Source organism: Somniosus microcephalus, chromosome 3, assembly GCF_052327205.1.
Source record: "Somniosus microcephalus isolate GS21.2 chromosome 3, FLI_Smic_1.0, whole genome shotgun sequence".
In the NCBI taxonomy this organism is placed as follows: domain Eukaryota; kingdom Metazoa; phylum Chordata; class Chondrichthyes; order Squaliformes; family Somniosidae; genus Somniosus; species Somniosus microcephalus.
Window position 1 is genome coordinate 39,761,665 of NC_140989.1, and position 25,993 is coordinate 39,787,657.

General features: G+C 43.6%; 1 protein-coding gene across 4 annotated transcripts in view; it reads right to left on the reverse strand.

The window, feature by feature from the left end:
- Positions 1-25,993, reverse strand: part of prkd3 (protein kinase D3) — a 477,301-nt gene that overhangs the window by 158,091 nt on the left and 293,217 nt on the right. For 3 of the 4 annotated variants that reach the window (XM_085980197.1, XM_085980198.1, XM_085980199.1), the window contains exons 5-6: positions 11,512-11,663; positions 8,061-8,117 (exon numbers count right to left, since the gene is read on the reverse strand). In XM_085980197.1, the coding sequence (XP_085836323.1) occupies positions 8,061-8,117; positions 11,512-11,663 (209 nt within the window). The remainder of the gene's footprint in view (positions 1-8,060; positions 8,118-11,511; positions 11,664-25,993) is intronic. The other variant, XM_085980200.1, reaches the window with a different exon arrangement.

Below are 25,993 nucleotides of genomic sequence, written 5' to 3' on the forward strand. Positions count from 1 at the left end.
ATATTCCAAACCACACTCATCACCTCTGTTCTCAGTGAACCTCACTCTACCCTTCAAAGCCCTTCATAGTGTTTGCTCACCTTCCTCCGAATTCATGGGACATTTTATTGCACGAAAGGCATTGTACAAATGTATTACACAACATACAGAAAAGGGCTTTTATATATGGAAGGCTGGAAAATAGCTAACTAAAGTAAAACGATGGAGGGAGAAGGACAGATGACAGGTCATAGCAAACAAAATAAATGATGCGAGAGTATACAAAATTATGGAAGAGGTCAATGCTCCAATGTTATTCAGTTCCCTCATTCTTGGTTACCATAACTGGTTGTACAAAGTGGAAAAATTCAGAATCTATGTAGACTCATTGATAGCAGATATCCAAGAAGTGAGCATGCCTCCTGCTCCCTCACCCATTTCCCACACCGCTGAAGTCTCACATCCCATGTGTGTTGACGCTCCATTATTCCCAATTTTAACTTGCAAGTGGGTGCAAGACCCAAATTGTAGTCAAAGGTGTTAGTTTGTATTTCTCATATTAATTCTAGTTAATTGGAGCTTTGGAGTGGTATTACTATCGGCTGTGAAATTAACCTCTACGCAAATATGACAACTGATGCTGTATACTGCAGTACGCTCAAACTTCTACACTTAGAAAAACATAAATTGTTGAAAGTGAAGGGTGTACGTATGCCAGCTAAGTGCAATCAAATCAAAGAAAGGGATGTAACACTTGTTTTAAGAAACTCTCAAATAAAGAAAACAAAAGCTAAAAAAAAATTGGAAATGTGGCAATTCTAATTTAAAAATATAGAAATCTCAAGACATGATTTTAACCAGTTCCAGTATATACGCCACGGTGACAATGCCCCATTTACATTCAGAAAGCTGTTGAAGCATCTTGTGGGAAGGAAGGAAAACTGGGCAAAAATGATACTCTGAGTGTCCCTCACCAGTAGAGAATCAAATTTCTATTCTCCGAATGTATTCCCAAATAATTTCCTCCACTCCATATGTGGTACAGACAGTCAATAATGCTTCACTGGCCCCATCTTGAATTCAGCTCATACCTCACTTTGTCTCGGGCGCAAACTGGTGAGAGCACCTCTTGGAGGCTCACGTTTTTAAAATTCTCATTCTCGTTTGCAAACCTATCCATGGCCTTGCCCCTCCCTATCTCTGTAACCTCCTCCAGCCCTACAACCCTCCGAGATCTCTGCACTCCTCCAATTCTGGCCTCTTGCGCACCCCTGAATTTCCTCACTCCATTATTGGCGGCCGTACCTTCAGCTGCCTAGGCCCCTATCTATCACTTTTGTATTTATACACACCGAAAACTGATATGTATTGTTGTGACTATATCCATACAATCAATTGCCTGGAAAGCCCAAACTGCAATGGAGATTGAAAGCCTCATTACCTCAAATTGCAGTTTGGAACAGATTTCTGGATAAAATCCAACTGCAATGAGATGAGAATTTGGGATCAGTTGAAAGCAATGTGGTGTTCTGGGATGCATTCAAGTTTTTTTTTTTAAATCAGATGGTGAACATTATAAACATCTAATAGAAAATGTCTAAAATTAAAGAGCTAGAGCATGAAAAATTAAACTGGAAAGATTTTAGGTCATGAGAAAGAAAAGGAAACAGTTCAACTCTTCAGTGTCAAATTGTTTTCAGCAAGGCTAACCAACATCTCTCAACATTGTGTCATTACAGGTTCAAGCAAGCTCTACTAATACTCTGCAGATCACTGGCGAGGCTTCTTCTGGAATATTGCAGTGAGGTTACTTTTGGAGTTTTGAAGACACCATCTTCAAAATAACAAACAAACATATTGAAAATGATTCCGAGAATATTTACGAGGATGGTTCGAGGGCATAGGGCTCTTGAAAATGAAGATAAACTAACAGATCCAAACTGGATTTCTTTTTTTTTTTAAAAAGCACGATACAATTGATTTACGTCTTTGAAATACTGAGTCATGGATTATGCAGATGTAAATAAACTATTCAACTTGCACTATGAGCATAGAACTAGAAAGCCCGAAGTACCAACATTAACAAGCCTCAAGCAAGACTGGAAATTAGGAGAAATTATTTTCCTGCACAGTACTGAATATGTGGAACACACAGTAGCGTAATTAATACCGTGTCAATTAACTCCTCTAAAAAAAGAACAGGATAAATATCTGGTTAGGAGTGAGATTGAAGGCTATATAGGGATATAAGTATAGACTGCGTTAAACTACTCCATGGCCCACATTAGTTGCTGTGCAGCTGGGCATGCCATCTGTTGCAAGTAAACTGCCCAGGTTTAAGTAATGGCGGTGTATGCACAAAGAAATACTGCGGTGGGGAAGTTTAACCCAACGCAACTGGCAGGAAACGGATTGGATCAGATCGGCTCCCCTTTTTATATCCTGCATTTTATTTTCCATTGACTTGGATGGAAAATAAAATTGGATGGGGTGTAAAACAGGCAACCGGTCTGATCCTGTGAGCTTCCTACCGAGAATCAATACAGCAAACATTTCCTTTGGGTTAGTAAATAAGCAGGACAGCAAGTCCCTAATGGGAAAGATTATATATAGTCTGTGGAAGGAGCATGTTTAATGGACCAAACTGCCTTTTCTCAATCCAGACTTTACGTTGTTGTTCTTAACTTGCTTAACTAATTCACTTGGCAACTTGCTAAGGCTTCTTCGGTAGCACCTCCCAAACCCACGACCTCTACCACCTAGAAGGACAAGGGCAGCAGGCATATGGGAACACCACCACCAAGTTCCCCTCCAAGTCACACACCATCCTGACTTGGAAATATATTGCTGTTCCTTCATCGTTGCTGGGTCAAAATCCTGGAACTCCCTACCCAACAGCACTGTGGAAGCACCTTCACCACACGGACTGCAGCGGCTGAAGGAGGCGCCTCACTACTACCTTCTCAAGGGCAATTAACAATGGGCAATAGATACTGGCCTTGCCAGCATCACCCACATCCCAGGAACAAATAAAGAAAAAAATATTCCTACCTCTTTCACTGTGAACTATCCACTTCACCCCTGTAGCCTCCCCTCCCCTTGCTTTGCTGTCATTCACCTCACCGTTAACCCTGCATCCATTCCCCATCACTCCCCCACAAGAAGGGGTGGTGAGAAGCCAGAAGCCCTTTCCCCGTCAACCAGCAAGGTCCCACAAACCGCAATTAAATAAATGACCAGATGAATCTGTTTTTGGTTGTTTCATTGAGGGATAAATAATGGCCAGGACACCAGGAGAACTCCACGCCCTTCTTCAAAAAGTGCCATAAGATCTTTTACATCCACCCAAGAGGGCAGACAAGGCATCGGGGGGGAGATTTGAAGAGAGCGAAAAATAAAAATGACAGCGGAGGAGGCAATAGAGCAAGGTAGCAGTGGGGGAATTAAAAACCAGAGCGTGTCAGGAAGGGACAGGATGTATAATGATAAAGGTAAAGTAGTAAAAGGGGTAAAAGCAGGAATAAATTGTCAGAAAACATATTTGAAAATTCTTTATCTGAATGCATGCAGCATTCATAACAAAATTGACGAGTTGACGGTGCAAATAACTACACATGGGTATGATCTGGTGGCCATTACGGAAACATGGCTGCAAGATAATCATGAATGGGAACTAAACATACAAGGGTATTTGACAATTAGGAAGGACAGACAGGAAGGAAAGGGAGGTGGGGTTGCTATGTTAATCAAGGATGGAATCACTGCAATAGTCAGAAATGATATTGGGTCAAAGGATCAGGATAGTGAAACAGTTTGGGTGGAGATAAGGAATAATAAGGGGAAAAAGTCACTAGTGGGCGTAGTCTATAGGCCTCTTAACAGTTGCAACTCTGTTGGTCGGAGTATAAATCAGGAAATAGTTGGGGCTTGTAATAAGGGAACAGCTATAATCATGGGGGATTTTAACTTTCATATTGACTGGACTAATCAAATTGGGCATGGCAGCCTTGAGGAAGAGTTCATAGAGTGTATTAGGGACGGGTTCCTTGAGCAGTATGTAACTGAACCAACCAGGGGGCAGGCAATCTTAGATCTGGTCCTGTGTAATGAGACAGGATTAATTAAAAATGTCCTAGTAAAGGATCCCCTTGGAATGAGTGACCATAATATGGTTGAATTCCAAATTCAGTTTGAGGGTGAGAGAGTTGGATCTCAAACCAGCGTACTAAGCTTAAATAAAGGAGACTATGAAGGTATGAGAGTAGAATTGACTAAAGTGGACTGGGAAAACAGATTAAAGTGTAAGACGGTACAAGAGCAGTGGTCTACATTCAAGGAGATATTTCACATCTTTCAAGATAAATATATTCCACTGAGGAAAAAGGGGAGTAAAAGAAGACAGCCATCCGTGGCTTAGTAAAGTAATAAAGGATAGTATTCGACTGAAAACAAGGGCATATAAATTAGCCAAATCTAGTGGGAGGATAGAAGATTGGGAAGCATTTAAAAGCCAGCAAACAAGAACTAAAAGATTAATTAAGAAAGGGAAGATAGATTGTGAAAGTAAACTAGCAAAAAATATAAAAACAGATAGCAAGAGTTTCTACAGCTATATAAAAAGAAAAAGGGTGGCTAAAGTGAACGTTGGTCCCTTAGAGGATGGGACTGGGAAACTAGTGGTGGGGAACATGGAGATGGCAAAGACGCTGAACAAATATTTTGTATCAGTCTTCACAGTAGAGAACACTAAAAATATCCCAACACTGGACAAACAGGGGGCAATGGGGGGGGGGGGGGCGGAGGAGCTAAACATGATTAAAATCACTAAGGAGACGGTACTCAGTAAAATAATGGGACTTAAGGCGGATAAATCCCCCGGACCTGATGGCCTACATCCTAGGGTCTTGAGAGAAGTGGCGGTAGGGATTGTGGATGCATTGGTGATCATTTGCCAGAACTCCCTGGACTCAGGAAAGGTCCCGGCAGATTGGAAAACTGCTAATGTAACACCCTTATTTAAGAAGGGAAGTAGGCAAAAAGCTGGAAACTATAGACCAGTTAGCCTAACATCTGTGGTTGGCAAAATGTTGGAGTCCATTATTAAGGAAACAGTAACAGAGCATTTGGATAAACATAATTTAATAGGACAGAGTCAGCATGGTTTTACAAAGGGGAAGTAATGTTTGACAAATTTGCTCGAATTCTTTGAGGATGTAACATACAGGGTGGATAAAGGGGAACCAGTGGATGTAGTGTATTTGGACTTCCAAAAGGCATTTGACAAGGTTCCACACAAAAGATTACTGATCAAGTTAAAAAAAAATCACAGGATTGGGGGTAATATACTGGCATGGGTGGAAGATTGGCTATCTAACAGAAAACAAAGAGTTGGGATAAATGGTTCGTTCTCAGGCTGGCAATCAGTAACTAGCACGGTGTTCCGCAGGGGTCAGTGCTGGGACCCCAACTCTTTACAATCTATATTAACGATTTGGAGGAAGGGACCGAGTGCAACATATCCAAGTTTGCCGACGATACAAAGATGGGAGGGAAAGCAGTGAGTGAGGAGGACATAAAAAACCTGCAAAAGGACATAGGCAGGCTAAGTGAGTGGGCAGAGATTTGGCAGATGCAATATAATGTTGGAAAGTGTGAGGTTATGCACTTTGGCAGAAAAAAATCAAAGAGCAAGTTCTTATCTAAATGGAGAGAAACTGCAAAGTGCTACAGTACAAAGGGATCTGGGGGTCCTGCTGCATGAAACACAAAAAGTTAGTATGCAGGTGCAGCAGGTGATCAGGAAGGCCAATGGAATCTTGGCTTTTATTGCAAGGGGGATGGAGTATAAAAACAGGGAAGTCTTGCTGCAGTTATACAGGGTATTGGTGAGGCCACACCTGGAATACTGCGTGCAGTTTTGGTTTCCATATTTAAGAAAAGATATACTTGCTCTCGAGGCGGTTCAGAGAAGGTTCACTCGGTTGATTCCAGAGATGAGGGGGTTGACATATGAGGAAAGATTGAGTAGGTTGGGACTCTACTCATTGGAGTTCAGAAGAATGAGAGGTGATCTTATCGAAACATATAAGATTGTGAGGGGGCTTGATCGGGTGGATGCGTGAGGATGTTTCCACTGATGGGTGAGATTAGAACTAGGGGGCATAATCTTAGAATAAGGGGCTGCCCTTTCAAAACTGAGATGAGGAGAAACTTCTTCACTCAGAGGGTAGTAAAACTATGGAATTTGCTACCCCAGAGAGCTGTGGAAGCTGCAACATTAAATAAATTTAAAATGGAGATAGACATTTTCCTAGCAGATAAGGGAATTAGGGGTTATGGGCAGAGGGCAGGGAAGTGGACGGGAGTCTAGATTCAGATCAGCCATGATCCTATTGAATGGCGGAGCAGGCCCGAGGGGCCGCATGGCCTACTCCTGCTCCTACTTCTTATGTTCTTATTAACATCTCACCTAAAAGATGGCATCTCTGACATTGCAGCATTTCATCAATACTGCAATGAAGTATCAGATTAGATTATGTACTCAGTTTTCTGGAGTGGGCCTCGAGAGTGCTACCACTGAGCCAAGTCCGACATAAGTGAGATAATAAACTGGCTTCAGAATTCAAGTGGTGATTTTTTTTTCTGCTGAAAATAAAATTAACATGAAGAGTCACTCTCTCTCTCTCTCTCTGATCCCAAGTAAACTGCAGAAAACCCTAAAACAGCATACCTAGACTTCCAAAAGCATTTGACAAAATCCTATCTGAAAGGCTATTAGTCAAGCTCAAAAGAATGGGAATTCAGGGGAAACCCTGGAAAACTGGCTGAAGGGTAAAAATCCAACAACTGCTCATTAGAGGAGTTATGTCGGGGTGGAGGAGGGGCGAGTAGTAAATGTCTTGCCCCACGGCTCAGTGTTGGGAGCACAACTAATTTTTGATTCACATAAATGGCCCGGACTCAAACTCAATGCAAAATGGGAACATTTGCTGCTGATATCACACTGGGAGTGGCAGTGGAATCAGAGGAAGCAGCGCAGAATTTATAAAGCGAGTTTGGATAAAATAAGTGTACAGGCAGATCAATGGCAGATGAAGTTTGATGTGTACAAGTGCAAGGTACTGCACATGGAAGGGAAAAACACCATATGTACTCCATGAATGATGCTGAAATTGCTATGAAGTTGAAAGAGAGCTAGGACTCTTAGACTCAATGATAAACATGTCTAACCAACGGATAGCAGCAATCATTAAAGCCAATGAAATGTTGATTCTACATAACCAAAACAGCTAAGTATGTCAGAGGAGATTGTTTTGCTTTGGTCAGACCACACCTCGAGTACTGTGACCAGTTCTGGCCACTAACTCACAAGTGAGATATTCGACGCTGGAGGCAGTGCAGAGAAGAGCCATGAGGCTGATTCCTTGTCTTAGCGTTGAATTATGAGAAAACACCGATCATAGTGCTGGCTACGGGAGTAACACGTACTGCAGATATTAATGAGTTTTCGATGAAGTACGCACCCTACATATCAAATTTAATTTCTAATAGATATTAGCATTGGTAGCAAGCAAGCCTGTTCTACCTCCACCCCAGCCACCCACTGCCTCGCCCCCCTCCCCCCAACCCACATTAAAAAAAGAGTCTTACAACTGAGTTTTAGTTCAGAAACTTGTTGTGAAATTACTCTCCCTGGCATTTAGGGAAAACACTGAAGGAGGGCAGAACACTGTGCTTGGCATTGTTCATCTGGTTTTCCAAATTAGATGCACGTTAGACTTTCTGTATGATATGAAGCACTCTCTTAAATGCAGGTTGAAAGATCCTGGCCAAGATGTTAATGATCGGAGTGGAAGTACTCAGAACTAGCACATGAGGAACTGTGCCCTGTGCGATGATGATAGATGCCTCTGTAATGTCATCCATGGGGCTATCAAGTTTGACACTGCAGTGCAGCTTTGTACCTTCTGATCTAGTGTTCTCAAGTGTCGAGTGATTTTGATTTGGCCTTCTCTTCATTAAATAGATATGAACATACAAAACAAGGGAAACAAAATTACATCAAGTTCATCAATACTCACCCTATCCACTAAACATGTAAACTCATGCACTGCCCTCTTCAACCTCCATAATGCTGGCTTATGGGAGAGGAAATAAATCTGTAGCCAAATTCCTTAAAAACACTGGGAAATTTCTCCATAATAAAGTTCCAGGAGACCATTTTCATCGATGATGCATCACTAGACAAACATAACTAACCTACTCACCCAATGCTGATATCTGCCTTGTCTGGGCACTCAGGGACAGTTATGAGTAACATCATATCTCAGTCCTTTTGATTACTTACAATCACTTGGCAGGGTACAGTCACTTCATGCTGGAATTTGAATATTCAGCTGAAACAATGTAGCCCAAAGTGGATAGAGAGCACCAGGGTAGAAGACTGTATGCACAAACTATCCTTTCTGATAATATAGGATATGATTTTACATGGCCAAGCTTGACATAATGGAGTAGATATCGAGCACTCATTTTTGAAAGTAGTAACAGTCAACAAGTAAGCATCTTGATTCAGGAGGCAGGTCGCCCATTTAAATATTATAAATGAGGCTGGCGTGCCTCAGATTTAACCAGCATTACAAATTTAACTCTGGCTGGTCAGGTTTCGCAGGCCTCGGAGAACCCACCAGCTAAAGTACTGCTGGATCCAGGAGGCAAGAGCTGTTCCAGCGTCCCTGCCTAACCCACCCCCCGCGATTGAAGACTCCCTACGAGGCCTCCAATCGCCTTGCCGGACTCCCCCCACTCCCCGATGTTTCCCTCCCTCTCCCCCCGATCCGCCTCCAGTCGGCCCTATACCTCCCGCCTCCCCACCGATCGGCCCTGATGCTTCCACCCTTCCCACCGATCCTCCTCCAGTTGGCCCCAATAATAACCACCCCCGCCGCCTCAATCCTCCTCTGGCCCCCTCTCCTCTCTTAAGCAGTCCCTCGGAACTGAGGATGACATGCTTCCACATTAAAAGTGAGTTCTCATGTGACTGATGATTCCGATGCGGGACCTACAGTCTCCGTCACAGGTGGGGCAGACGGTGGTTGAAGGGGCGGGTGGGTGGGGTGCTTGGGTTGACGTGCACTCCTTGCGCTTGGCTTCCGCTTGCTCCCAGCGAAGAGACTCGAGGTGTTCGGCGTCTTCCCAGATGCCTCTCCTCCACTTTGTGCAGTCTTGGGCCAGGGATTCACAGGTGTCAGTGGGGATGTTGCACTTTTTCAAGGAGATCCCTCCCTCCCCCCTCTCTGCGGCCTAGTGCCACAGGCCTACCTGCCTACAGCCAGCCAGCCAGCCGTTAAATTCGGCAGGGCCTGTGGGAAACCAGTTCTCCCGGGTTTCCTGACCGCTTTCTACCCTTCTCCCACCACCCACCTCACCTCCTGACCCACCTCCAGATTAAAATTCCGACCATAGAGTTCTTTAGCGTATTAACATTCTGAATCAATGATATTGTGGCGGAACCACCAGAGGATTACGGACAATTGCATATAATTCCTTTTACAGCAATGTAGTACAGCTGGGGGCTACACCTTTAATGTATCTGTTAACTGTACTAGGGCTTCTTTCCTGTACTCCGCGTGATGACGTCATGCCGTCCGTCACGTGATCTCTCAACGGCGGGAAGAATGTGATGACGTCATGACGTCAGAGCTCGGAACCTTCTAGCAGTAGAGCTCGGAACCCACTAGCAGTTGAGCTCGGAACCCGCTAGCAGTTGAGCTCGGAACCTGCTAGCAGTTTCCAGAGAGGCTTTCAAGCAGACCAGACCTATTTGCATTGTATCCTACAGTTTCCTGTACAGCTTCGTTTGTTCATTAAATTTTATTGTTTTTGATTTTCTGAGTCGATCTCAATTCTTCGGCTAGAAACCCCAGTTCCTACAATATGATCCATTATCTTAAGGTGCATCAAATCAAATTTCAGATATCTAAATACCCGTTATAAAAACCTAAATAATGCTTCTTTAATCAAAAAATGATCCTCTACATCACTTTCAATGCCTGTTTGTCACCACTTTCTAATTGTCGTGTCTAGATTTCAGTCATAAGCTCACATATGGCAATTGAGCTGGCCAAAAACATGCCTGAAAAACATGCTCAGCACCCATCGATGACTGTAGAAATATACTGCAAGTTGCAGCAGAATCTCTTCCACAACAGCCCACCTCCCCCTTGCTAGCAATGCTGCATCAATTCTCCCACATCAGGAGGTGTACGAGTGGGTTGCATTGTTTAAGCAACGAGCAGATGGTGCATGCAGCAGTAGGCAAAATTTAAACTTCTTAAAAATGAATCAACCTTAAAAATAAAAGGGCAAATTTACCATTTCTTATAAAAAGAAACATGATAGTATTCTCTAAAAAAAAAATGATCAGTGTGGCTCTTTTACAATGGAATGTAGCTCCCTAGCAGGCAGAGCTAAAGCACCTCGGCAGAGTACTATAGCATTGGTAGCTGTCAGCCATTATACATCATAACTAGCATCAAAACTCTGCTTTTGCCAATGTGCGAATACACAATAAGGCTCACTTAAAAAAAAAAGTTATTTGCATGAAGATTTTCATACAATAAAAAGTTCTAAGAATTCAGCAATTTTGTTGTATAAATAGAGTAATGGCTACTGGCGTGAGACTTTAACCTAACTGGATGTAATTTTATAAGTTGCTGTTGTTTTTATACACAAGTTTGCATTTTTTTTTAAATTGAATACTTACATGACATTTAAAAAAAAACTGCCTATGAAACCAAGTGACCAGATTTGAATTTTATTCCTTCCGTAAGAGAGGTGTGTGTGTGTGTGTGTGTGTTGTTGGGGGCGGGAGGCAGGGATCATAATCTGCATTCTCAGACAAAAATTATTTGCCTCGGGGATATGACAAAAAAAAAAGTTGCCAAAGGTTTAAAAAAAACAAATAATCAACCTTCCCCTGAGTTCATGCATAAATTGAGAGTCCCATCACAGTACCGAGGGAAGAGCTGGTAGGAGCAACTTGGATTGAGGATGCCAGCTGAATCTGCTTTCCCCGCCTATTTATGTAGAGTTATATTTGCACAGGAAGAGGCTTCAGCTAACCTTTCTTCCCCTCCCTCCCCCGACCTTCCTTCACGGCTGGGAGTTTTCTTCCCACACACTTGGTTCCTTTATATTTTCACAGGACATTCTTCCCCCTCTTTTCTCTCCTAACAAAAGTAGTCTGAAAATCTCCCATATGGGTGAAATACAGGAGAAAACTCCAGGGCTAGAAAAAGCAGCTACTTTCACGAATGTAAAATTATCACATGAAATAATAGATCAATGAACCGTGCTGAACAACATCTATTAGGCAATCTCACACGTCTGGTGCAAAGCACGAACAGTTCTGGTGTACTCTATTCATACTGCCCTGGGCAAACTTTTAAGTCTGACACATTTAATTCTCTCACGCTCAGAGACTTTGATAATGTAAATCCCATACTATTTGCATGTCTAAGTCTTACTCACCTCCTCTGAGACTACTCCTGAACAGTCTAACGGTGCAGGTCTTGGAACAGAGAGCCCTGGCAGAGAGACATTGGACAGGCGCCTTTTTCTCACTCCACTGCAGTTGTTTGGAATTTTGAAGGCACATCGTTTGTGATAGTTCAGCCCACATCCTGACCAGGATTAGGGGGTTGACGGTTAGGGAAGAAAAGGAAATTGGTTAGTTCACCTATGAAAGCCAAATTCGAGAAGTAATTTTAGTTTGTTAATCTCAGATTATGTTGCAACATCTCAGACGGAGCTAGTCCTCAACATTTCAGACGGAGCTAGTCCTCAACATTGAAGTGCCAACAAAGTGCAGGTTGAAGCACCTAGTTCACGTGTCATACATGCTGCAGTCATTTTGTCACTTTTGCATCAATGCATAATGATTTTCAAGTGCTCAGCGAGTTGAAAGTAGCAGCATCAGACATCAGATTCCCAATTTGATTCCAAGGACACTAATATTGGATTTGACACCATCTAGGAAGCAGTCTCACGCTGCTTTGACGTTGCACCAGTTGCAGTATAACTTCAGTTGCATTTTTAAAGTGCCTAGATGGTCCACTTTTCAAACTTTGTATGGAATGCTTTTAATGATATATCGAGCACAGATCCTGCCCATCTCTTCTAATATTAAAAATGAGCTGCCAGGATCGTGCACCCAAGCACACATGTGCAGAGGCACTTTGTGGCTGACTTTATTATGATCTGGGTTTATGCGCAGTTATCCGTGCGGTCTGCTAACTGCACATTCACAATTCACAGATACTAGAAGCTGCAGTATATTGCTGTACTGTATGTTGTACTTAAAACACCACAGAAAAGACCAACTGCACTAAGCACCCCAGCACCAGACTCCACGACAGCCTTTCTTACGCACATGCCCTCAATTTGATCTCTTATACTCTGAATAATATTGCTGCTGTTATACACTTATGCATAAGCATTCTTGACAGAACGTTTTGTCAAGGGGAAAAAAAGAGATGGGGAAAGAAGAAAATAGGGCAAACCCATTTTGGAGTCAGCAAGGCATAAAACCAACACCACCAGAATTTGGGCTCCAGCAATTTGTATTGCGTTTCATTAATAAAGCTAGATCACTCTGTGCATCAAGAAATCTGCATTCTTGGCTTACAAAAAAAAGGATGCTCCTAGACCATGTTTTTCACCTGCACTGTAGAAGGTGATTCAACATCATCAGTAGTTTCTAACGTGATTTATAAGTTGACTGGGTTGTGATTGGATCAGGACATATTCCTAACCAGGATGGGTTCGCTTCACTGTAAATACTGATGTCTAGCTCAATTTATCAAATATACAGGCCACTTTTACACATACTCACTGAATAAAACAAACATGAAATGAACTACTGCAGTAGTTTCTATTGCACAGAACACCAAAGATCCACTCTTTAAAGCCTCGCAATATCCTCCACTGGACAAAATATTAATGCTTTATTCTCACTCAAAATTGCATCGACCCTGAGCTGATGTCACAGGATACTCATAACCAATTCAATGAATTCACCTCCAATTCCTCTCTCTCTGCTACTTTAGCACAGTCGTTAATTTGTTTAAAACAAATGGATTAATTCATTTTATATTAAAATAATGGAGAAGAATAATTTTGGGCAAATATGTTAAGAGTTCATGCATGAATATCCCAGTGTAATTCCAGGGTCATGGTTCTTTAGGTACAAATAGTTTGCTGAAGATGTTGACCGTGTTATACTGAAATTACAATTTTAAAAGGAAGCTATTATAAGACCTGACAATGGTCTCATCATCCATTGTGCTTAAAAAAAACCTCCCATATTTTGAAAGTTTTTAATTTTAACTTTTAACAAACAAAAAGTATTTATAATGGAAAACTGCCTATGTAAACTTTCCACACTGGAACTATATCCTTCCACCAGTGGTGGGGGCTGCAGCACCTCTATTGGCAGGAGAATGTGATTACAGTGTGACTAGTTTACATAGACAGTTTTCATTATAAATGTGGACATAGGAATTTATAATGGTAACGGCAACAGGTAGTGTATACATGTAAGATTTTGAAAACATAGGTATATCTTGTAATTGTTCAATCTCCAGTCTTCTTAATAAGTTAGCATCAACATGTCGGCCATTAAAATTAAACACTGCGATGCAAATATGCAACTTCTCAGCATGTTATATATAATTAGACCCAATAACAAAAAAGTACTGAATATACACAGCATAACTTTAAAAAAAATTGCAAACAAGAAGTGAAACTCCATAAATTGTAAGAAATGGGTGGCTCCCAATTGGCACCTGCTCTGCCGAAATTGAGCCTGTGCCAAAATGTGCAATTTGACTTTTGTTTGCACTTTTAAAAAAAAGTCCTAGTACATGCTGAGCTAATTTTGTATGGATACAAACCTCAGTTGTACCACAGCATGAGCCAAAGCAAATGGGAACACTGTTGACTGTGTAAATACCAGCACAAAAGCTCAATTATGTTAGCAGCCAAGGCAAAACGCAAGAATTTTTAAAAACTGAAAACACGACGAGTGCCTGTACGTTCCTTACTTCCCAGAGTGGTTATCCACTAGAGGGCACCACGTACTGAGTGCTGCACAAGGTCACTGCAAATTCTTTTGAATCATACATTTTTTTTTATATATGCGGTTTCCTTTGTAAAGTAACACTCAAGATACTGATCTTAATGATTGTTGCAACACTGCAAGTGGCATTCTCAAACGGAGTGAATTATGCTGCGTGCACGGAAAGTGCATTATATGAGTTAATTCCCCTCCTCCCCCTACATTTCCAAGTGCACCACTTTACTCAGTGCACTTCAAGATATAAGTGAGGGGCCAGTCCGCACATACCTATAAGTAATGGTGATGAACCACCCAATAACCACCAAGCAGACAAGTTATTGGTATAAGTAATGCACAGTAGGTCAATGCAGCTGTGGGATGGACACATCTCGCGCGTTCATGGATCAAAAAGGAAACTGGAAAATCCGCTTCGCTGATGAAGCCTGGCAGAACATTAGAGTCATAGTCAGAGAGTCAAAACAGCAGAGAAGGAAGCCATTCAGCCCATCGAGTCCGTGCTGGCTCTCTGTAGAGCAATCCAGTCAGTCCCATTCCCCCGCTCTATCCCCGTAGCCCTGCAAGTTCATTTCCCTCAAGTGCCTATCCAGTCTCCCCTTGAAAACATTGAGTGTCTCCGCTTCCACCACTTCTGTCGGCAGTGAGTTCCAGGTCCTCACCACTCGCTGCATAAAAAAGTTTTTCCTCACATCCCCCCTGTATCTCTTGCCCAAAACCTTAAATCTGTGTCCCCTAGTCCTTGTACCATCAACTAGTGGGAACAGCCTTTCCCCATCTAGCCTATCCAAATCCGTCATAATCTTGTACACATCTATCAAATCACCCCTCAACCTCCTTTGCTCTAAAGAAAACAAATCCAGCTTCGCCAACCTGTCCTTGTAGCTAAGATCCCCCATCCCCAGAACCATTCTGGTAAATCTCCTCTGCACCCTCTCGAGGGCCTTCACATCATTCCTAAAATGTGGTGACCAGAACTGGACGCAATACTCCAGTTGTGGCCTAACCAGCACTTTATAAAGATTCAGCATAACTTCTCTACTTTTGTACTCAATACCTCTATTTATGAAGCCCAAGATCTCATATGCATTGCTAACCACCCTCAATATGTCCTGCCACCTTCAGGGACCTACGCACATTAACTCCCAGGTCCCTCTGTCCCTGCACACTCTTTAAAACTGTGCCATTAAGTGTATATTGCCTCTCCCTGTTCCTTCTGCCAAAATGCATCACCTCACACTTCTCTGTATTAAATTCCATCTGCCACTTGTCTGCCCATTCTGCTAGCCTTTCTATGATTGGTATCATCCTCACTGTTTGCCACACCCCCAAGTTTGGTGTCATTGGCAAATTTAGAAATTCTACTCTGTATTCCAATATCCATGTCATTTATATATATCAAAAAAAAGTGGCCCCATTGGGGACAGTCAAAGGGAAGAGTGAAATATGTCCTCTGGAGTAGAGAGGCAACCCCATAAGTCCACAGTCATGGGAGGTGATCATGGAGCATCCACGAGGAAGGACGCTTTGGAGGCGCCATCTTGACTTCAAGAGAAGTGCCAAGGTAAGCAATTAGATTGACTGTCAATTTTCTCACATTGCTACATACGGGCATTCAAGCAGGTTGCAGGTATCAAGCAAGTTTGCCTGAATAGCTGAAATTTTATCCTACTATGTCTAGCACAAACGCAGAGCTGCCGCCTGTTAGGAATCAGTGGTGTCCAACATGTATATGGTTATGCAGATAAAATTGTAATGCGAATAATGCTGTGTTTACATGATGGTATTAGAACTTGAGACAAAAAGTCTCTTCAGACTGGAGTTAGAATAACAGGATAGATGCTTAGAATTTGCTTAGGTTTTGGTTCCCTGTGGATGTTATAACATTTTGCACCGTGACAGTCACATATGACCTTGCTTCCAGGCTAGCTGTCTGCTGGTTGTGTGTACGGAAGGTTTTTTATGTATCTTTAATTTGACCAACCGAGGCCCAACGCCTATGCTTCTTCCATTACTGCTAATAACCATATTATAATGCTGAGTTAGGATTCTGACTTTGTTTAACAAAACTGCTTTAAAATGTGCAAGTTAATTCAGTGTACGAGAATAGGATAGAAGATATCTTTGTTAGACCAGCCTCACTCTTGTATGAGGAAAGGTCATCGATCTGAAACGTTAACTCTGTTTCTCTCTTCACAGATGCTGCCTGACCTGCTGAGTATCTCCAGCATTTCCTGTTTTTATTTCAGATTTCCAGCATCTGCAGTATTTTTTTTGTCTTTGGGAATTTAATGATTCATTCCATAGTACAACAGTCTGATAATGAAATACAGGTAGACTATCCTTTATCCGAACTTCCGAAAACCGAAAACCTCTAAAAACCGAAAGTTTTTTCGTTCAGCGTAAGTCGTGCGCACGACATGACCAGAGTGGCGCACGACTTACGCTCAGCAGGGCAGAGGGTCACAGAGTTCCCTCCTGGGTAGGAGATTGCAGGCCGAACCGGGCAGTGTGAAGGAGGTACCGGGAGAGTGAACCCAACAATACAGCGGCCCGTCCAATAGCTGAAGCGGCCTGTCCGATATTCTTTTCTCCCCCCCCGACGCCCCCCCGCCGACCCCGACCCCCACCCCCCGCCCACCCCCGACACCCCCCCCCCGACCCCCACCCCCGACAAATTTCCCAGTCTTATAAAATACCTTCTGAAATCCGAAATTTTCCGAAAACCGAAACACGGCTGGTGCCGAGGTTTTCGGAAAAAGGATAGTCTACCTGTAGTTAGTTTTACATAGCTAAAGCTGCATGAACAGTATGAACATAAATAACTGATAACAAGCAGTTACAAACATCTGATGGCTGAGAATGGCAAGTCTGACTCCAAACTAGGGAGGATAGGGACAAGGGAGATCAGAGAAATTCCGATGGATAGGCCTTCAAAACGTATAAACAATAAAGCATGTGTAATGATTGTGAAGACCCCTCCTGGAGGGAGGATTTTCGTCTCGAAGTTGAGACAAAGAACTCGACGTGCCATTGGGCACGTTGGTGTAGGAAGAGCCTTTACAGGTTAAATGGTCCTGTCCATATTTTACATCAGGCCCACCCCTAAAATAGGGTATAAGAGAAAGACCTGAAAAGCCCTTAGCACAGACGGTGGAAGGGAAAGCCATACAAGAGTGAGGCTGGTCTAACATTCTTCTGAGAGCGGACTCAACCCATTCTTGGAGGTTCTAGACGAGAGGGAGAAAGGTCGTAAGCCGGAGAACTGTTCGCGCACGCCAGCTGTCTGTCCGATCAGGACCGGTACCAGATACTTGTCACGGTCGTATGTTTTTGCTGTATAACTAATGTGCTATATTCTGTCTTAAACTCTGAGTAAACACAATATTCCCACAATATTGGTTTGCAGTTGATCCTGATAATTTGAAAGAGATTGGTAATCTCTATAAGCTAACAGTGGCGAGTCAACCAGGAAAGAAATCAGTATTTGTAGAGAAATGGTGTTAGGGAAATTGATGGGATTGAAGGCCAATAAATCCCCAGGGCCTGATAATCTACATCCTAGGGTACTTAAGGAAGTGGCCCTAGAAATAGTAGATGCATTGCTGGTCATCTTCCAAAATTCGATAGACTCTGGAACAGTTCCCATGGATTGGAGGGTAGCTAATGTTACCCCACTATTCAAAAAAGGTGGTAGAGAGAAAACGGGGAATTATAGACCGGTAAGCCTGACATTGGTAGTGGGGAAAATGCTAGAGTCCATTATAAAAGATGTAATAGCAGAGCACTTGGAAAACAGCGACAGGATCGGACAAAGTCAACCTGGATTTGCAAAAGGTAAATCGTGCTTGACTAATCTACTGGAATTTTTTTGAGGGTGTAACTGGTAGAATAGATAAGGGAGAACCAGTGGATGTGGTGTATTCGGGCTTTCAGAAGGCTTTTGAGAAGGTCCCGCGTAAGAGATTAGTGTGTAAAGTTAAGGCACATGGGATTGGGGACAAGGTACTGACTTAGACAGAGAACTGGTTGGCAGACAGGAAGCAAAGAGTTGGAATAAACGGGTCTTTTTCCGAGTGGCAGGCAGTGACTAGTGGGGTACCGCAGGGATCGGTCCTAGGACCCCAGCTATTCACAATATATATAAATGATCTAGATGAGGGAACTAGATGTAATATCTCCAAGTTTGCAGATGACACAAAGCTGGGTGGGCATGTGTGCTGTGAGGAGGATGCAGAGAAACTCCAGTATGATTTGGACAGGTTGGGTGATTGGGCAGAAGCATGGCAGATGCAGTCTAATGTGGATAAATGTGAGGTTATCCACTTTGGTGGCAAAAACAGGAAGGCAGATTATTATCTTAACGGCAATAGATTGGGAAAAGGGGAAGTGCAACGAGACCTGGGTGTCCTTGTGCACCAGTCGCTGAAGGTAAGCATGCAGGTGCAGCAGGCGGTTAAGAAGGCAAATGGTATGTTGGCCTTCGTAGCAAGGGGGTTCGAGTACAGGAACAAGGATGTCTTGCTGCAGTTGTACAGAGCCTTGGTGAGACCACACCTTGAGTATTGTGTGCAGTTTTGGTCGCCTTATCTGAGGAAGGATGTTCTTGCCATGGAGGGAGTGCAGCGAAGATTCACTAGACTGATACCTGGGATGGCAGGAACGACGTATGAGAAGAGATTGGGTCGATTGGGCTTATACTTGCTGGAGTTTAGAAGAATGAGAGAGGATCTCATTGAAACTTATAAAATTCTAACAGGACTAGACAGACTAGATGCAGGAAGGATCTTCCCAATGGCCGGGGAGTCCAGAACCAGGGGTCACAGTCTAAGGATAAGGGGTAAGCCATTTAGGACAGAGATGAGGAGGAATTTCTTCACCCAGAGAGTGGTGAACCTGTGGAATTCTCAACCACAGAAGGCAGTAGAGGCCAATTCATTAAATATATTCAAGAAGGAGTTAGATATATTTCTTAAGGGCTCAAGGGATATGGGGAGAAGGCAGGGACAGGGTACTGAATTTGGATGATCAGCCATGATCTCATTGAATGGTGGAGCAGGCTCGAGGGGCCGAATGGCCTACTCCTGCTCCTATCTTCTTTGTTTCTATGAGTGCAAAAGGGTTATTATGGGAAAACAATTTGGGACGGGTTCGGTCTACATCGGGTTGTAAAGCAAAAACAAAATGGCAGGTGCTTATTATTATTATTATGAGAGCTAAAGTCGCGAACAGTCTCTCAGAGAAGTTAGGGGCCCAGGGGGCCCAAGAGGTTATCGGAGTCGTCCAAAAGGACGGATGTGGTATTCCATGTGCTTGGACGAGATATCCCAAGTGAATGTCCCTTCTCTGCAGAATTTCCTTTCATACAGCGCAGATGACAACAGCCTTCAGCGGTCGACGGAATGCCCTGCTGGTGGGACTCCACTATAATTATAAATACAACATCCTCACCCACTATATGGAAGTCATAATGGACATCACAGCACAGGGCCCAATGGGCACTGACATTTCTGGACACAACAATGTTCATGGTTTCTTTGGTCATAATTGCATACCTTCACTGTACCAATGATTTTGACATTTGTCAGGTTAAAAGCAGTGTTTGTGCTTCACCGTGAACATATTCTAAATGTAGCAGCAATATGCTTAATAATGCCCATCCTGTGCCATCTTCTCTCTGTACAGGAAGGCCACAAGCTGAAGATGAGAAAGCCGGTTCCAAGGAGTTGGAATGCTCACCTCAACAATGGAGATTGGAGTTGTGGCTCTGGGAGAGGTGCGGCAAAAGACAGATTACATTTAATGTAGTGAATATTCTAAACAGATTATTATGGATATTGAATACTTGCATCAAAATTTTAGCGTGCAATGCACAGCTCACCAATTCTGTGTGACGGCATTTGGTACTGCAATCAATTGTGTGTTTATCTGGAGTCAGGCTTATTAGCTATAAAAGAAAATGCAGTATAGGGTTTCCCAATGTAGGCGATGCAGCCTTAACAAATGTCATAGAAAACGTAAGTTGGGATTCCAATGACTTGATCACTTTCTCAAATCACTAATGACATCTAGCCATAATGCTTGTTGATTTGAAAAGGATCCAGTCCATAGCCGCAATGATAAATGCCCATCTAAGCAGTGTACGTGCTCTTGTACTTGTTCTAAGATAGCTACCATTGTAAATGTACACCGGATGTTCAAACACACTGTAGGTTACATTATCCAGCTTTTCCCCAAAAAATTGCTTTCAAGCACTTCAAATTGACAACGTAGGCCTAGAAATTCGGGTGGATTGCGCCACCTGTTAGCATCATGAAATGGCGAAGAAGTGGCGGCCGACGCTCTTCCGCCATGCTGCTGATAATGAGCAGGCAGTACCAAAATGCCGGTACTGCCTGTGCTCTCATGGCCAGCAGCCGTTATCCTCGGCCACCATTGCTTCCAGCGTTTCCCAATTTCTAGGCCATAGTTCCAATTCATACAGCATCCGTTTGTTCCAGCCATAATCAGACAAAGCTTATACCAATACACTGTAGCGGTTCGTGTAGATCGCCACTAAATAAGAGAGTTTGACTTCGACGAACTATTAACAAGTTGTTTATTTATAGGAACAGGCTAATTACAGCAGGTAAGATAGCAGGTAAGATGGCTGACTGTAGGAGCACCGTGGTGTAGGTCTTGTCCCAGCGGGGACTCCACGAGGACTGAGTTCGCAGTCCTGTGGGGAGCGTGATGACGTCATCACGTTGTTCGCGTTTCCTGCGCTTAGGGCGTCACGTGATGCGCGTCGTCACATTTGCCCACGCTTGGGGCAGTCACGTGACCGCGTCGCTGGCCATTGAGGCCGAGGTCGCGAGGCCGGGCTGTGCCGGTGCTTGCCGCGGGAGATCACGTCGCTCCCGTCGGCTGGTCGTTGCGGCCGAAGACGCTAGGCCGGGCTGTGCCAGCGGCCGTCCTGGAAGGCCGAGTCGGGCCGGCAGCTGCCGCACGCACGTCACGTCGTACGTGACGTCAGCACGCTAGGGCGCGTCTTAAAGGGGCAATGGCCCCAACAGGTAAGTTAAAAGGGCAACGGCCCCAAAAGGTAAGTTAAACATACAGTAAGGTAAGTTAAAGGGAATTAATTTTGTCCCGGATTACACTCTCTGAAAGTTCCCCCACCAATGACGTTAGGCTGACTGGCTGGTAATTGCCGGGCTTATCCCTCTCCCCTTTTTTCAACGAGGGAGTAACATTTGCAATCCTCCAGTCTTACGCCTTCAGGTGCTCACATCCTCCTTCAGTAACTTCTGAACTCACCACTGTGGCAAACTGCCCTTTTGGTTTTCCACCTCCTAGTTAGAAGAGTGATGGACTGTTGGGTGTACCTGCAACTTTTAACTTCAAGTTATGACAAGCCAGTGTCCCACTGCACTTTCAATCCACCTTGTCTTTGGATGACAACGGCTATACTTGGCGTTTTGTTGGAGTGGTGACTTTTTTTTGGAACTGTTTACATTTTTGAAGCGTTCCTCAACTTTTGCTATGTTTCTTGGATGACATGTATGCCTGGCACAACAGCATAAATTTTTCCACTTCCCTGCCAGTCGTCCTTATATACCCACTTAGTCCTAGTTATGTATTTTATGCGTGTTTTTTGGGATGGGTGCCATAGCAAATTCCTTTTAATGAGAACCCTTACTGTCAGAGAAATGAGACTTAAATCTCTTAAATCTGGGCTGGATCAGAACCCAGATTCCAAAAGAGGAAAGGACAACCACCATACCATTAGTATCAGTCTTAGAACTGTCTAATGTTCAAGCCAACGAAGTGTGGTGGATCTGTCACCAGAGTAATCCTTGAAAATGTAACAAGTCTTAAAAGTAAAGACATCTTTAGTTAAAATGAGTCCAGCGTAAATGTGTTTACAGCAAGATTCAAATCCCGTATAGCTGTTCATTTTGACTTTCCATAAACTAGATAACATTACATGTTCAACTGAATTTCCTGCTACTGCAGTAGCTGTATGGAAACCTCAATGAACTGACTAATAATCCTCAAATTAGTAAACAGAGGCAAACATAGCTGCAGCACGGCTCCCCGGGAGTTTGCAATCAAGGTTCTGGAACTTAAAATGATTAATTAGTTGGCGAAGTTTTTCTGAATGCCAAAAACCAGGACTGAAGAAAGGAAACCTCAAATAGCTAGGCTGGCCTCGCCAAAGCCACACAATCAGATCATGTGTGTGGGGGAACACTGTGGCTCTATCGGAGACAGGAGGTCCCCTCAATATAGATTCCAAATAGGCAATCAATACTGAATTCCAGCAGGCCTGAAAATAAGACAGAAATGATCAGGATATTATCATTTCCACCTGGATCTGGCGGATGAAGGGATATAAAAGGAAATGGTAGGAATACCTGGAGAAATGTTCTCACGCAAGAAAACAAGAGGGGCTTTAATGCAACCGTCATAATTCCTCTAGCTGGGATTTTCCACAGATAATGAGGAAGTTCCCTTGTAAGCTCAGGGCCGGCTGGAAACGATGCAATGCCCCCCCCCCCCCCCTCATGAAGTGTGTTGGGATCTTTCACTACCGAAAAGGGGATACAACTCCATGCAAGCAGCCCAGCCTGAGTAAAGCTGCCACCATGGAGAAGAACTTTATCAATGCCAGGGCTGACGGGAGTTAAAGTAAAAAAAATTGTACGAGTAGTCAATGTTTGTTATAATTTTTTTTGGGGGGTGCGCGGTCCCTTCAAATTTTTGTGCATGCACAGATTCTTGCACTGAAAAGCCGGTGAGTGGCCTGTCCGGGACCTCCAGTCCGCTGCGTGGCCATGCGGGAACGATGCTAGTAATTTATTACATCTGCGTTAACCCAGATGTATTTTCTGTTAAGCTTCTCAAAAACCCTATGCAAATTTCTTGAAGTTCACGGTCACCAAATATTCTCAAGACAACAGCTGTATTATCTTTGGTAACTTTACAATCATGAGCTTCTCCCTCAAAATCGGTCACAAAGGTCTTCACTCCTTTTGGGAACTACAAAGCAGCTGATGATTTTCATTGGCCTATGGCTACCTTCTCTGTGATTTGGGAAAACAGAAGATTCTGCAAATCAAGAGGCAACATTTCTTAGGCAGAGTTTTCAATGTCCTGAAGAACATAGGAATGTATAGGACCAGAAAAGACCATTGTTGTCTGCCTGGCCAGTTTAGAAAACAACAACTTGTATTTATATAGCACCTTTAACGTAGTAAAACGTCCCAAGGTGCTTCACAGGAGCGTTATCAAACAAAATTTGACACCGAGCCACATAACGAGCTATAAGGGCAGATGATCAAAAGCTTGGTCAAAGAGCTTTAAGGAGCGGCTTAAAGGAGGAGAGAGGTAGAGGGGTGGAGAGGTTTAGGGAGGGAATTCCAGATCTTAGTGCCTTGGCAGCTGAAGGCACGACCACCAATGGTTGAGCGACTAAAATCAGGGAGGTTCAAGAGGCCAGAATTAGAGGAGCCCAGATATCTCAGAGGGTTGTGGGGCTGGAGGAGATTACAGAGATAGGGAGGGGCGAGGCCGTGGAGAGATTTGAAAACAAGAATGAGAACTTTAAAATCGAGGCATTGCTTAACCAGGAGCCAATGTAGGTCGGCGAGCACAGGGGTGATGGGTGAACGGAACTTGGTGCGAGCTAGGACACGGGCAGCAGAGTTTTGGATCGCCTCAAGTTTACGGAGGGTAGAACGTAGGAGGCCAGGCAGGAGTGCGTTGGAATGGTCAAGTCTAGAGGTAACAAAGGCAGGGGTGAGGGTTTCATGAGCTGAGGTAGGGGTGGAGACGGGCGATGTTACGGAGGTGGAAATAGGCGTTCTTATTGATGGTGTGGATAGGTGGTCGGAAGCTCATTGCAGGGTCAAATATGACGCCACAGCCTCAGACAGATGTTAGGAAGAGGGATGGAGTAAGCGGCTAGGGAACGGAGTTTGTGGCGGGACCAAAGACAATGGCCTCGGTCTTCGAGGAAATTTCTGCTCATCCAGAACTGGATGTCGGACAAGCAGCCTGACAATTTAGAGACAGTAGAGGGGTCGAGAGAAGTGGTGGTGAGGTAGAGCTGGGTGTCGTCAGCGTACATGTGGAAACCGACGCTGTGTTTTCGGATGATGTCGCCAAGGGGCAGCATGTAGAGGAGAACTAGGAGGGGGTCAAGGATAGATCCTTGGGGGACACCAGAGGCGATGATGCAGGAGTGGGAAGAGAAGCCATTGCAGGTGATTCTCTGGCTACGATTAGATAGCTAAGAATGGAACCAGGCGAGTGCAGTCCCACCCAGCTGGACGACGGTGGAGAGGTGTTGGAGAAGGATGGAGTGGTCAACCGTGTCAAAGGCTGCAGACAAGTCAAGAGGACGAGGAGGGATAGCTCAGCTTTGTCACAGTCGCATATAGGATGTCATTCGTGACTTTTATAAGAGCCATTCCGGTACTGAGGCAGGGGCAGAAACCTGATTGGAGGGATTCAAACATGCAGTTCCAGGAAAGATGGGCAGAGATTTGGGAAGCGACAACACGTTCATGGACTTTGGAGAGGAAAGGGAGATTGGAGATGGGGCGGCAGTTTGCAAGGACGGACATTGCATTATATCTATTTTAATCCCTCGAACACTTCTTTGAGAAATCGCTCCCCTGAACCTCAAGGGTCCCTGTGATACAAAGAAAACAAATTCGTCTGATGGTGTCTCCCACCCAGCATCGAACCAAATGTCCCTCTCATCTGATGTCATTTCACAGCTGACCATCCTGCCATTGCTGGTGGGCAGGCTGACACAAAGTTGCTGGCTGTTGGATTGTAGCGGCTGCTGCAGAGGTATTAGATTTCTGGGCCCCGTTGTCTAGGAAGTAACGCAGTGCTCAAAGTTGGGAGACTCAGGAAAGGAAAAATTGGCAGGAATATGGAAAAGACGGATAAAACAAAGGCATTCTGAATCTATTCTTGGTGTGGTAACAACGGTGGGAACTGCCACCAATATTGGAAGAAAAATTAAGGCATGCTTCCAGAATGAGGCCTTCATATACACAAGGTGCATGAGCGAAGGCCATGACTGCCCTAGCATCCATATAGTACCAAATTCTTAAAAAGGGACATTAGCACAGTGTTTTCTGTCCTTCTTCAATGCTACAACAATGACCTGTTTACAGGCAGGCAAAGGTTCAACAAATTAGGAATGATCTAACTTAGCACGGAGCAAAAATAGTACTTCAATCGCACACATGCCAAACCAGAAATCTAGCAAAAGTTAAACAGCTTCAAAAAAAAAAAAACTGACACTGAAAGCGCAGGTTTTGTTTAGAGGGTCAATTCCTCCATTAATTTTTCAACCCTATGCAAAGATTTCAAAAGAATGCTTTAAGATCTTCGATGCACACAGGTTACAGAGTGACTCAGGCTTCACCAGTAGATGGCACTATTGCCCACTTAACTTGTGCACAGTTCTGAGGGAACCATTCATTCACTGTTAAATCATAATTTTCACAAAAGTATATGTAGAGAGTACATTGGGATGAGTTAATCCTCCACAATTCTGGCAAGTGAAAGAAGTTTCTGCATTGCTCATTTTCTAAATAAATAATTTTCCAAGAATTCTACTGCATGTCCATCGCCTGCAGTCTCATTGTGTTTTTCAAAATAAAAAAATGATGATCTTACACAATTTTAGGGTTTAAAAAAAGTGCATTAGAATGTATATTGATGAATTGTCATCTTTTTGCAGGAACGTGTCAAGTTATTTTTTTGAAGCTGTTTAACTTTTGCTAGTTTGCTGGTTTGGCACGTGTGTGATTGAAGTACTATTTTTGCTCCGTGCTAAATAAATTTAATGACAACACTGCATTGCTTCTTTCC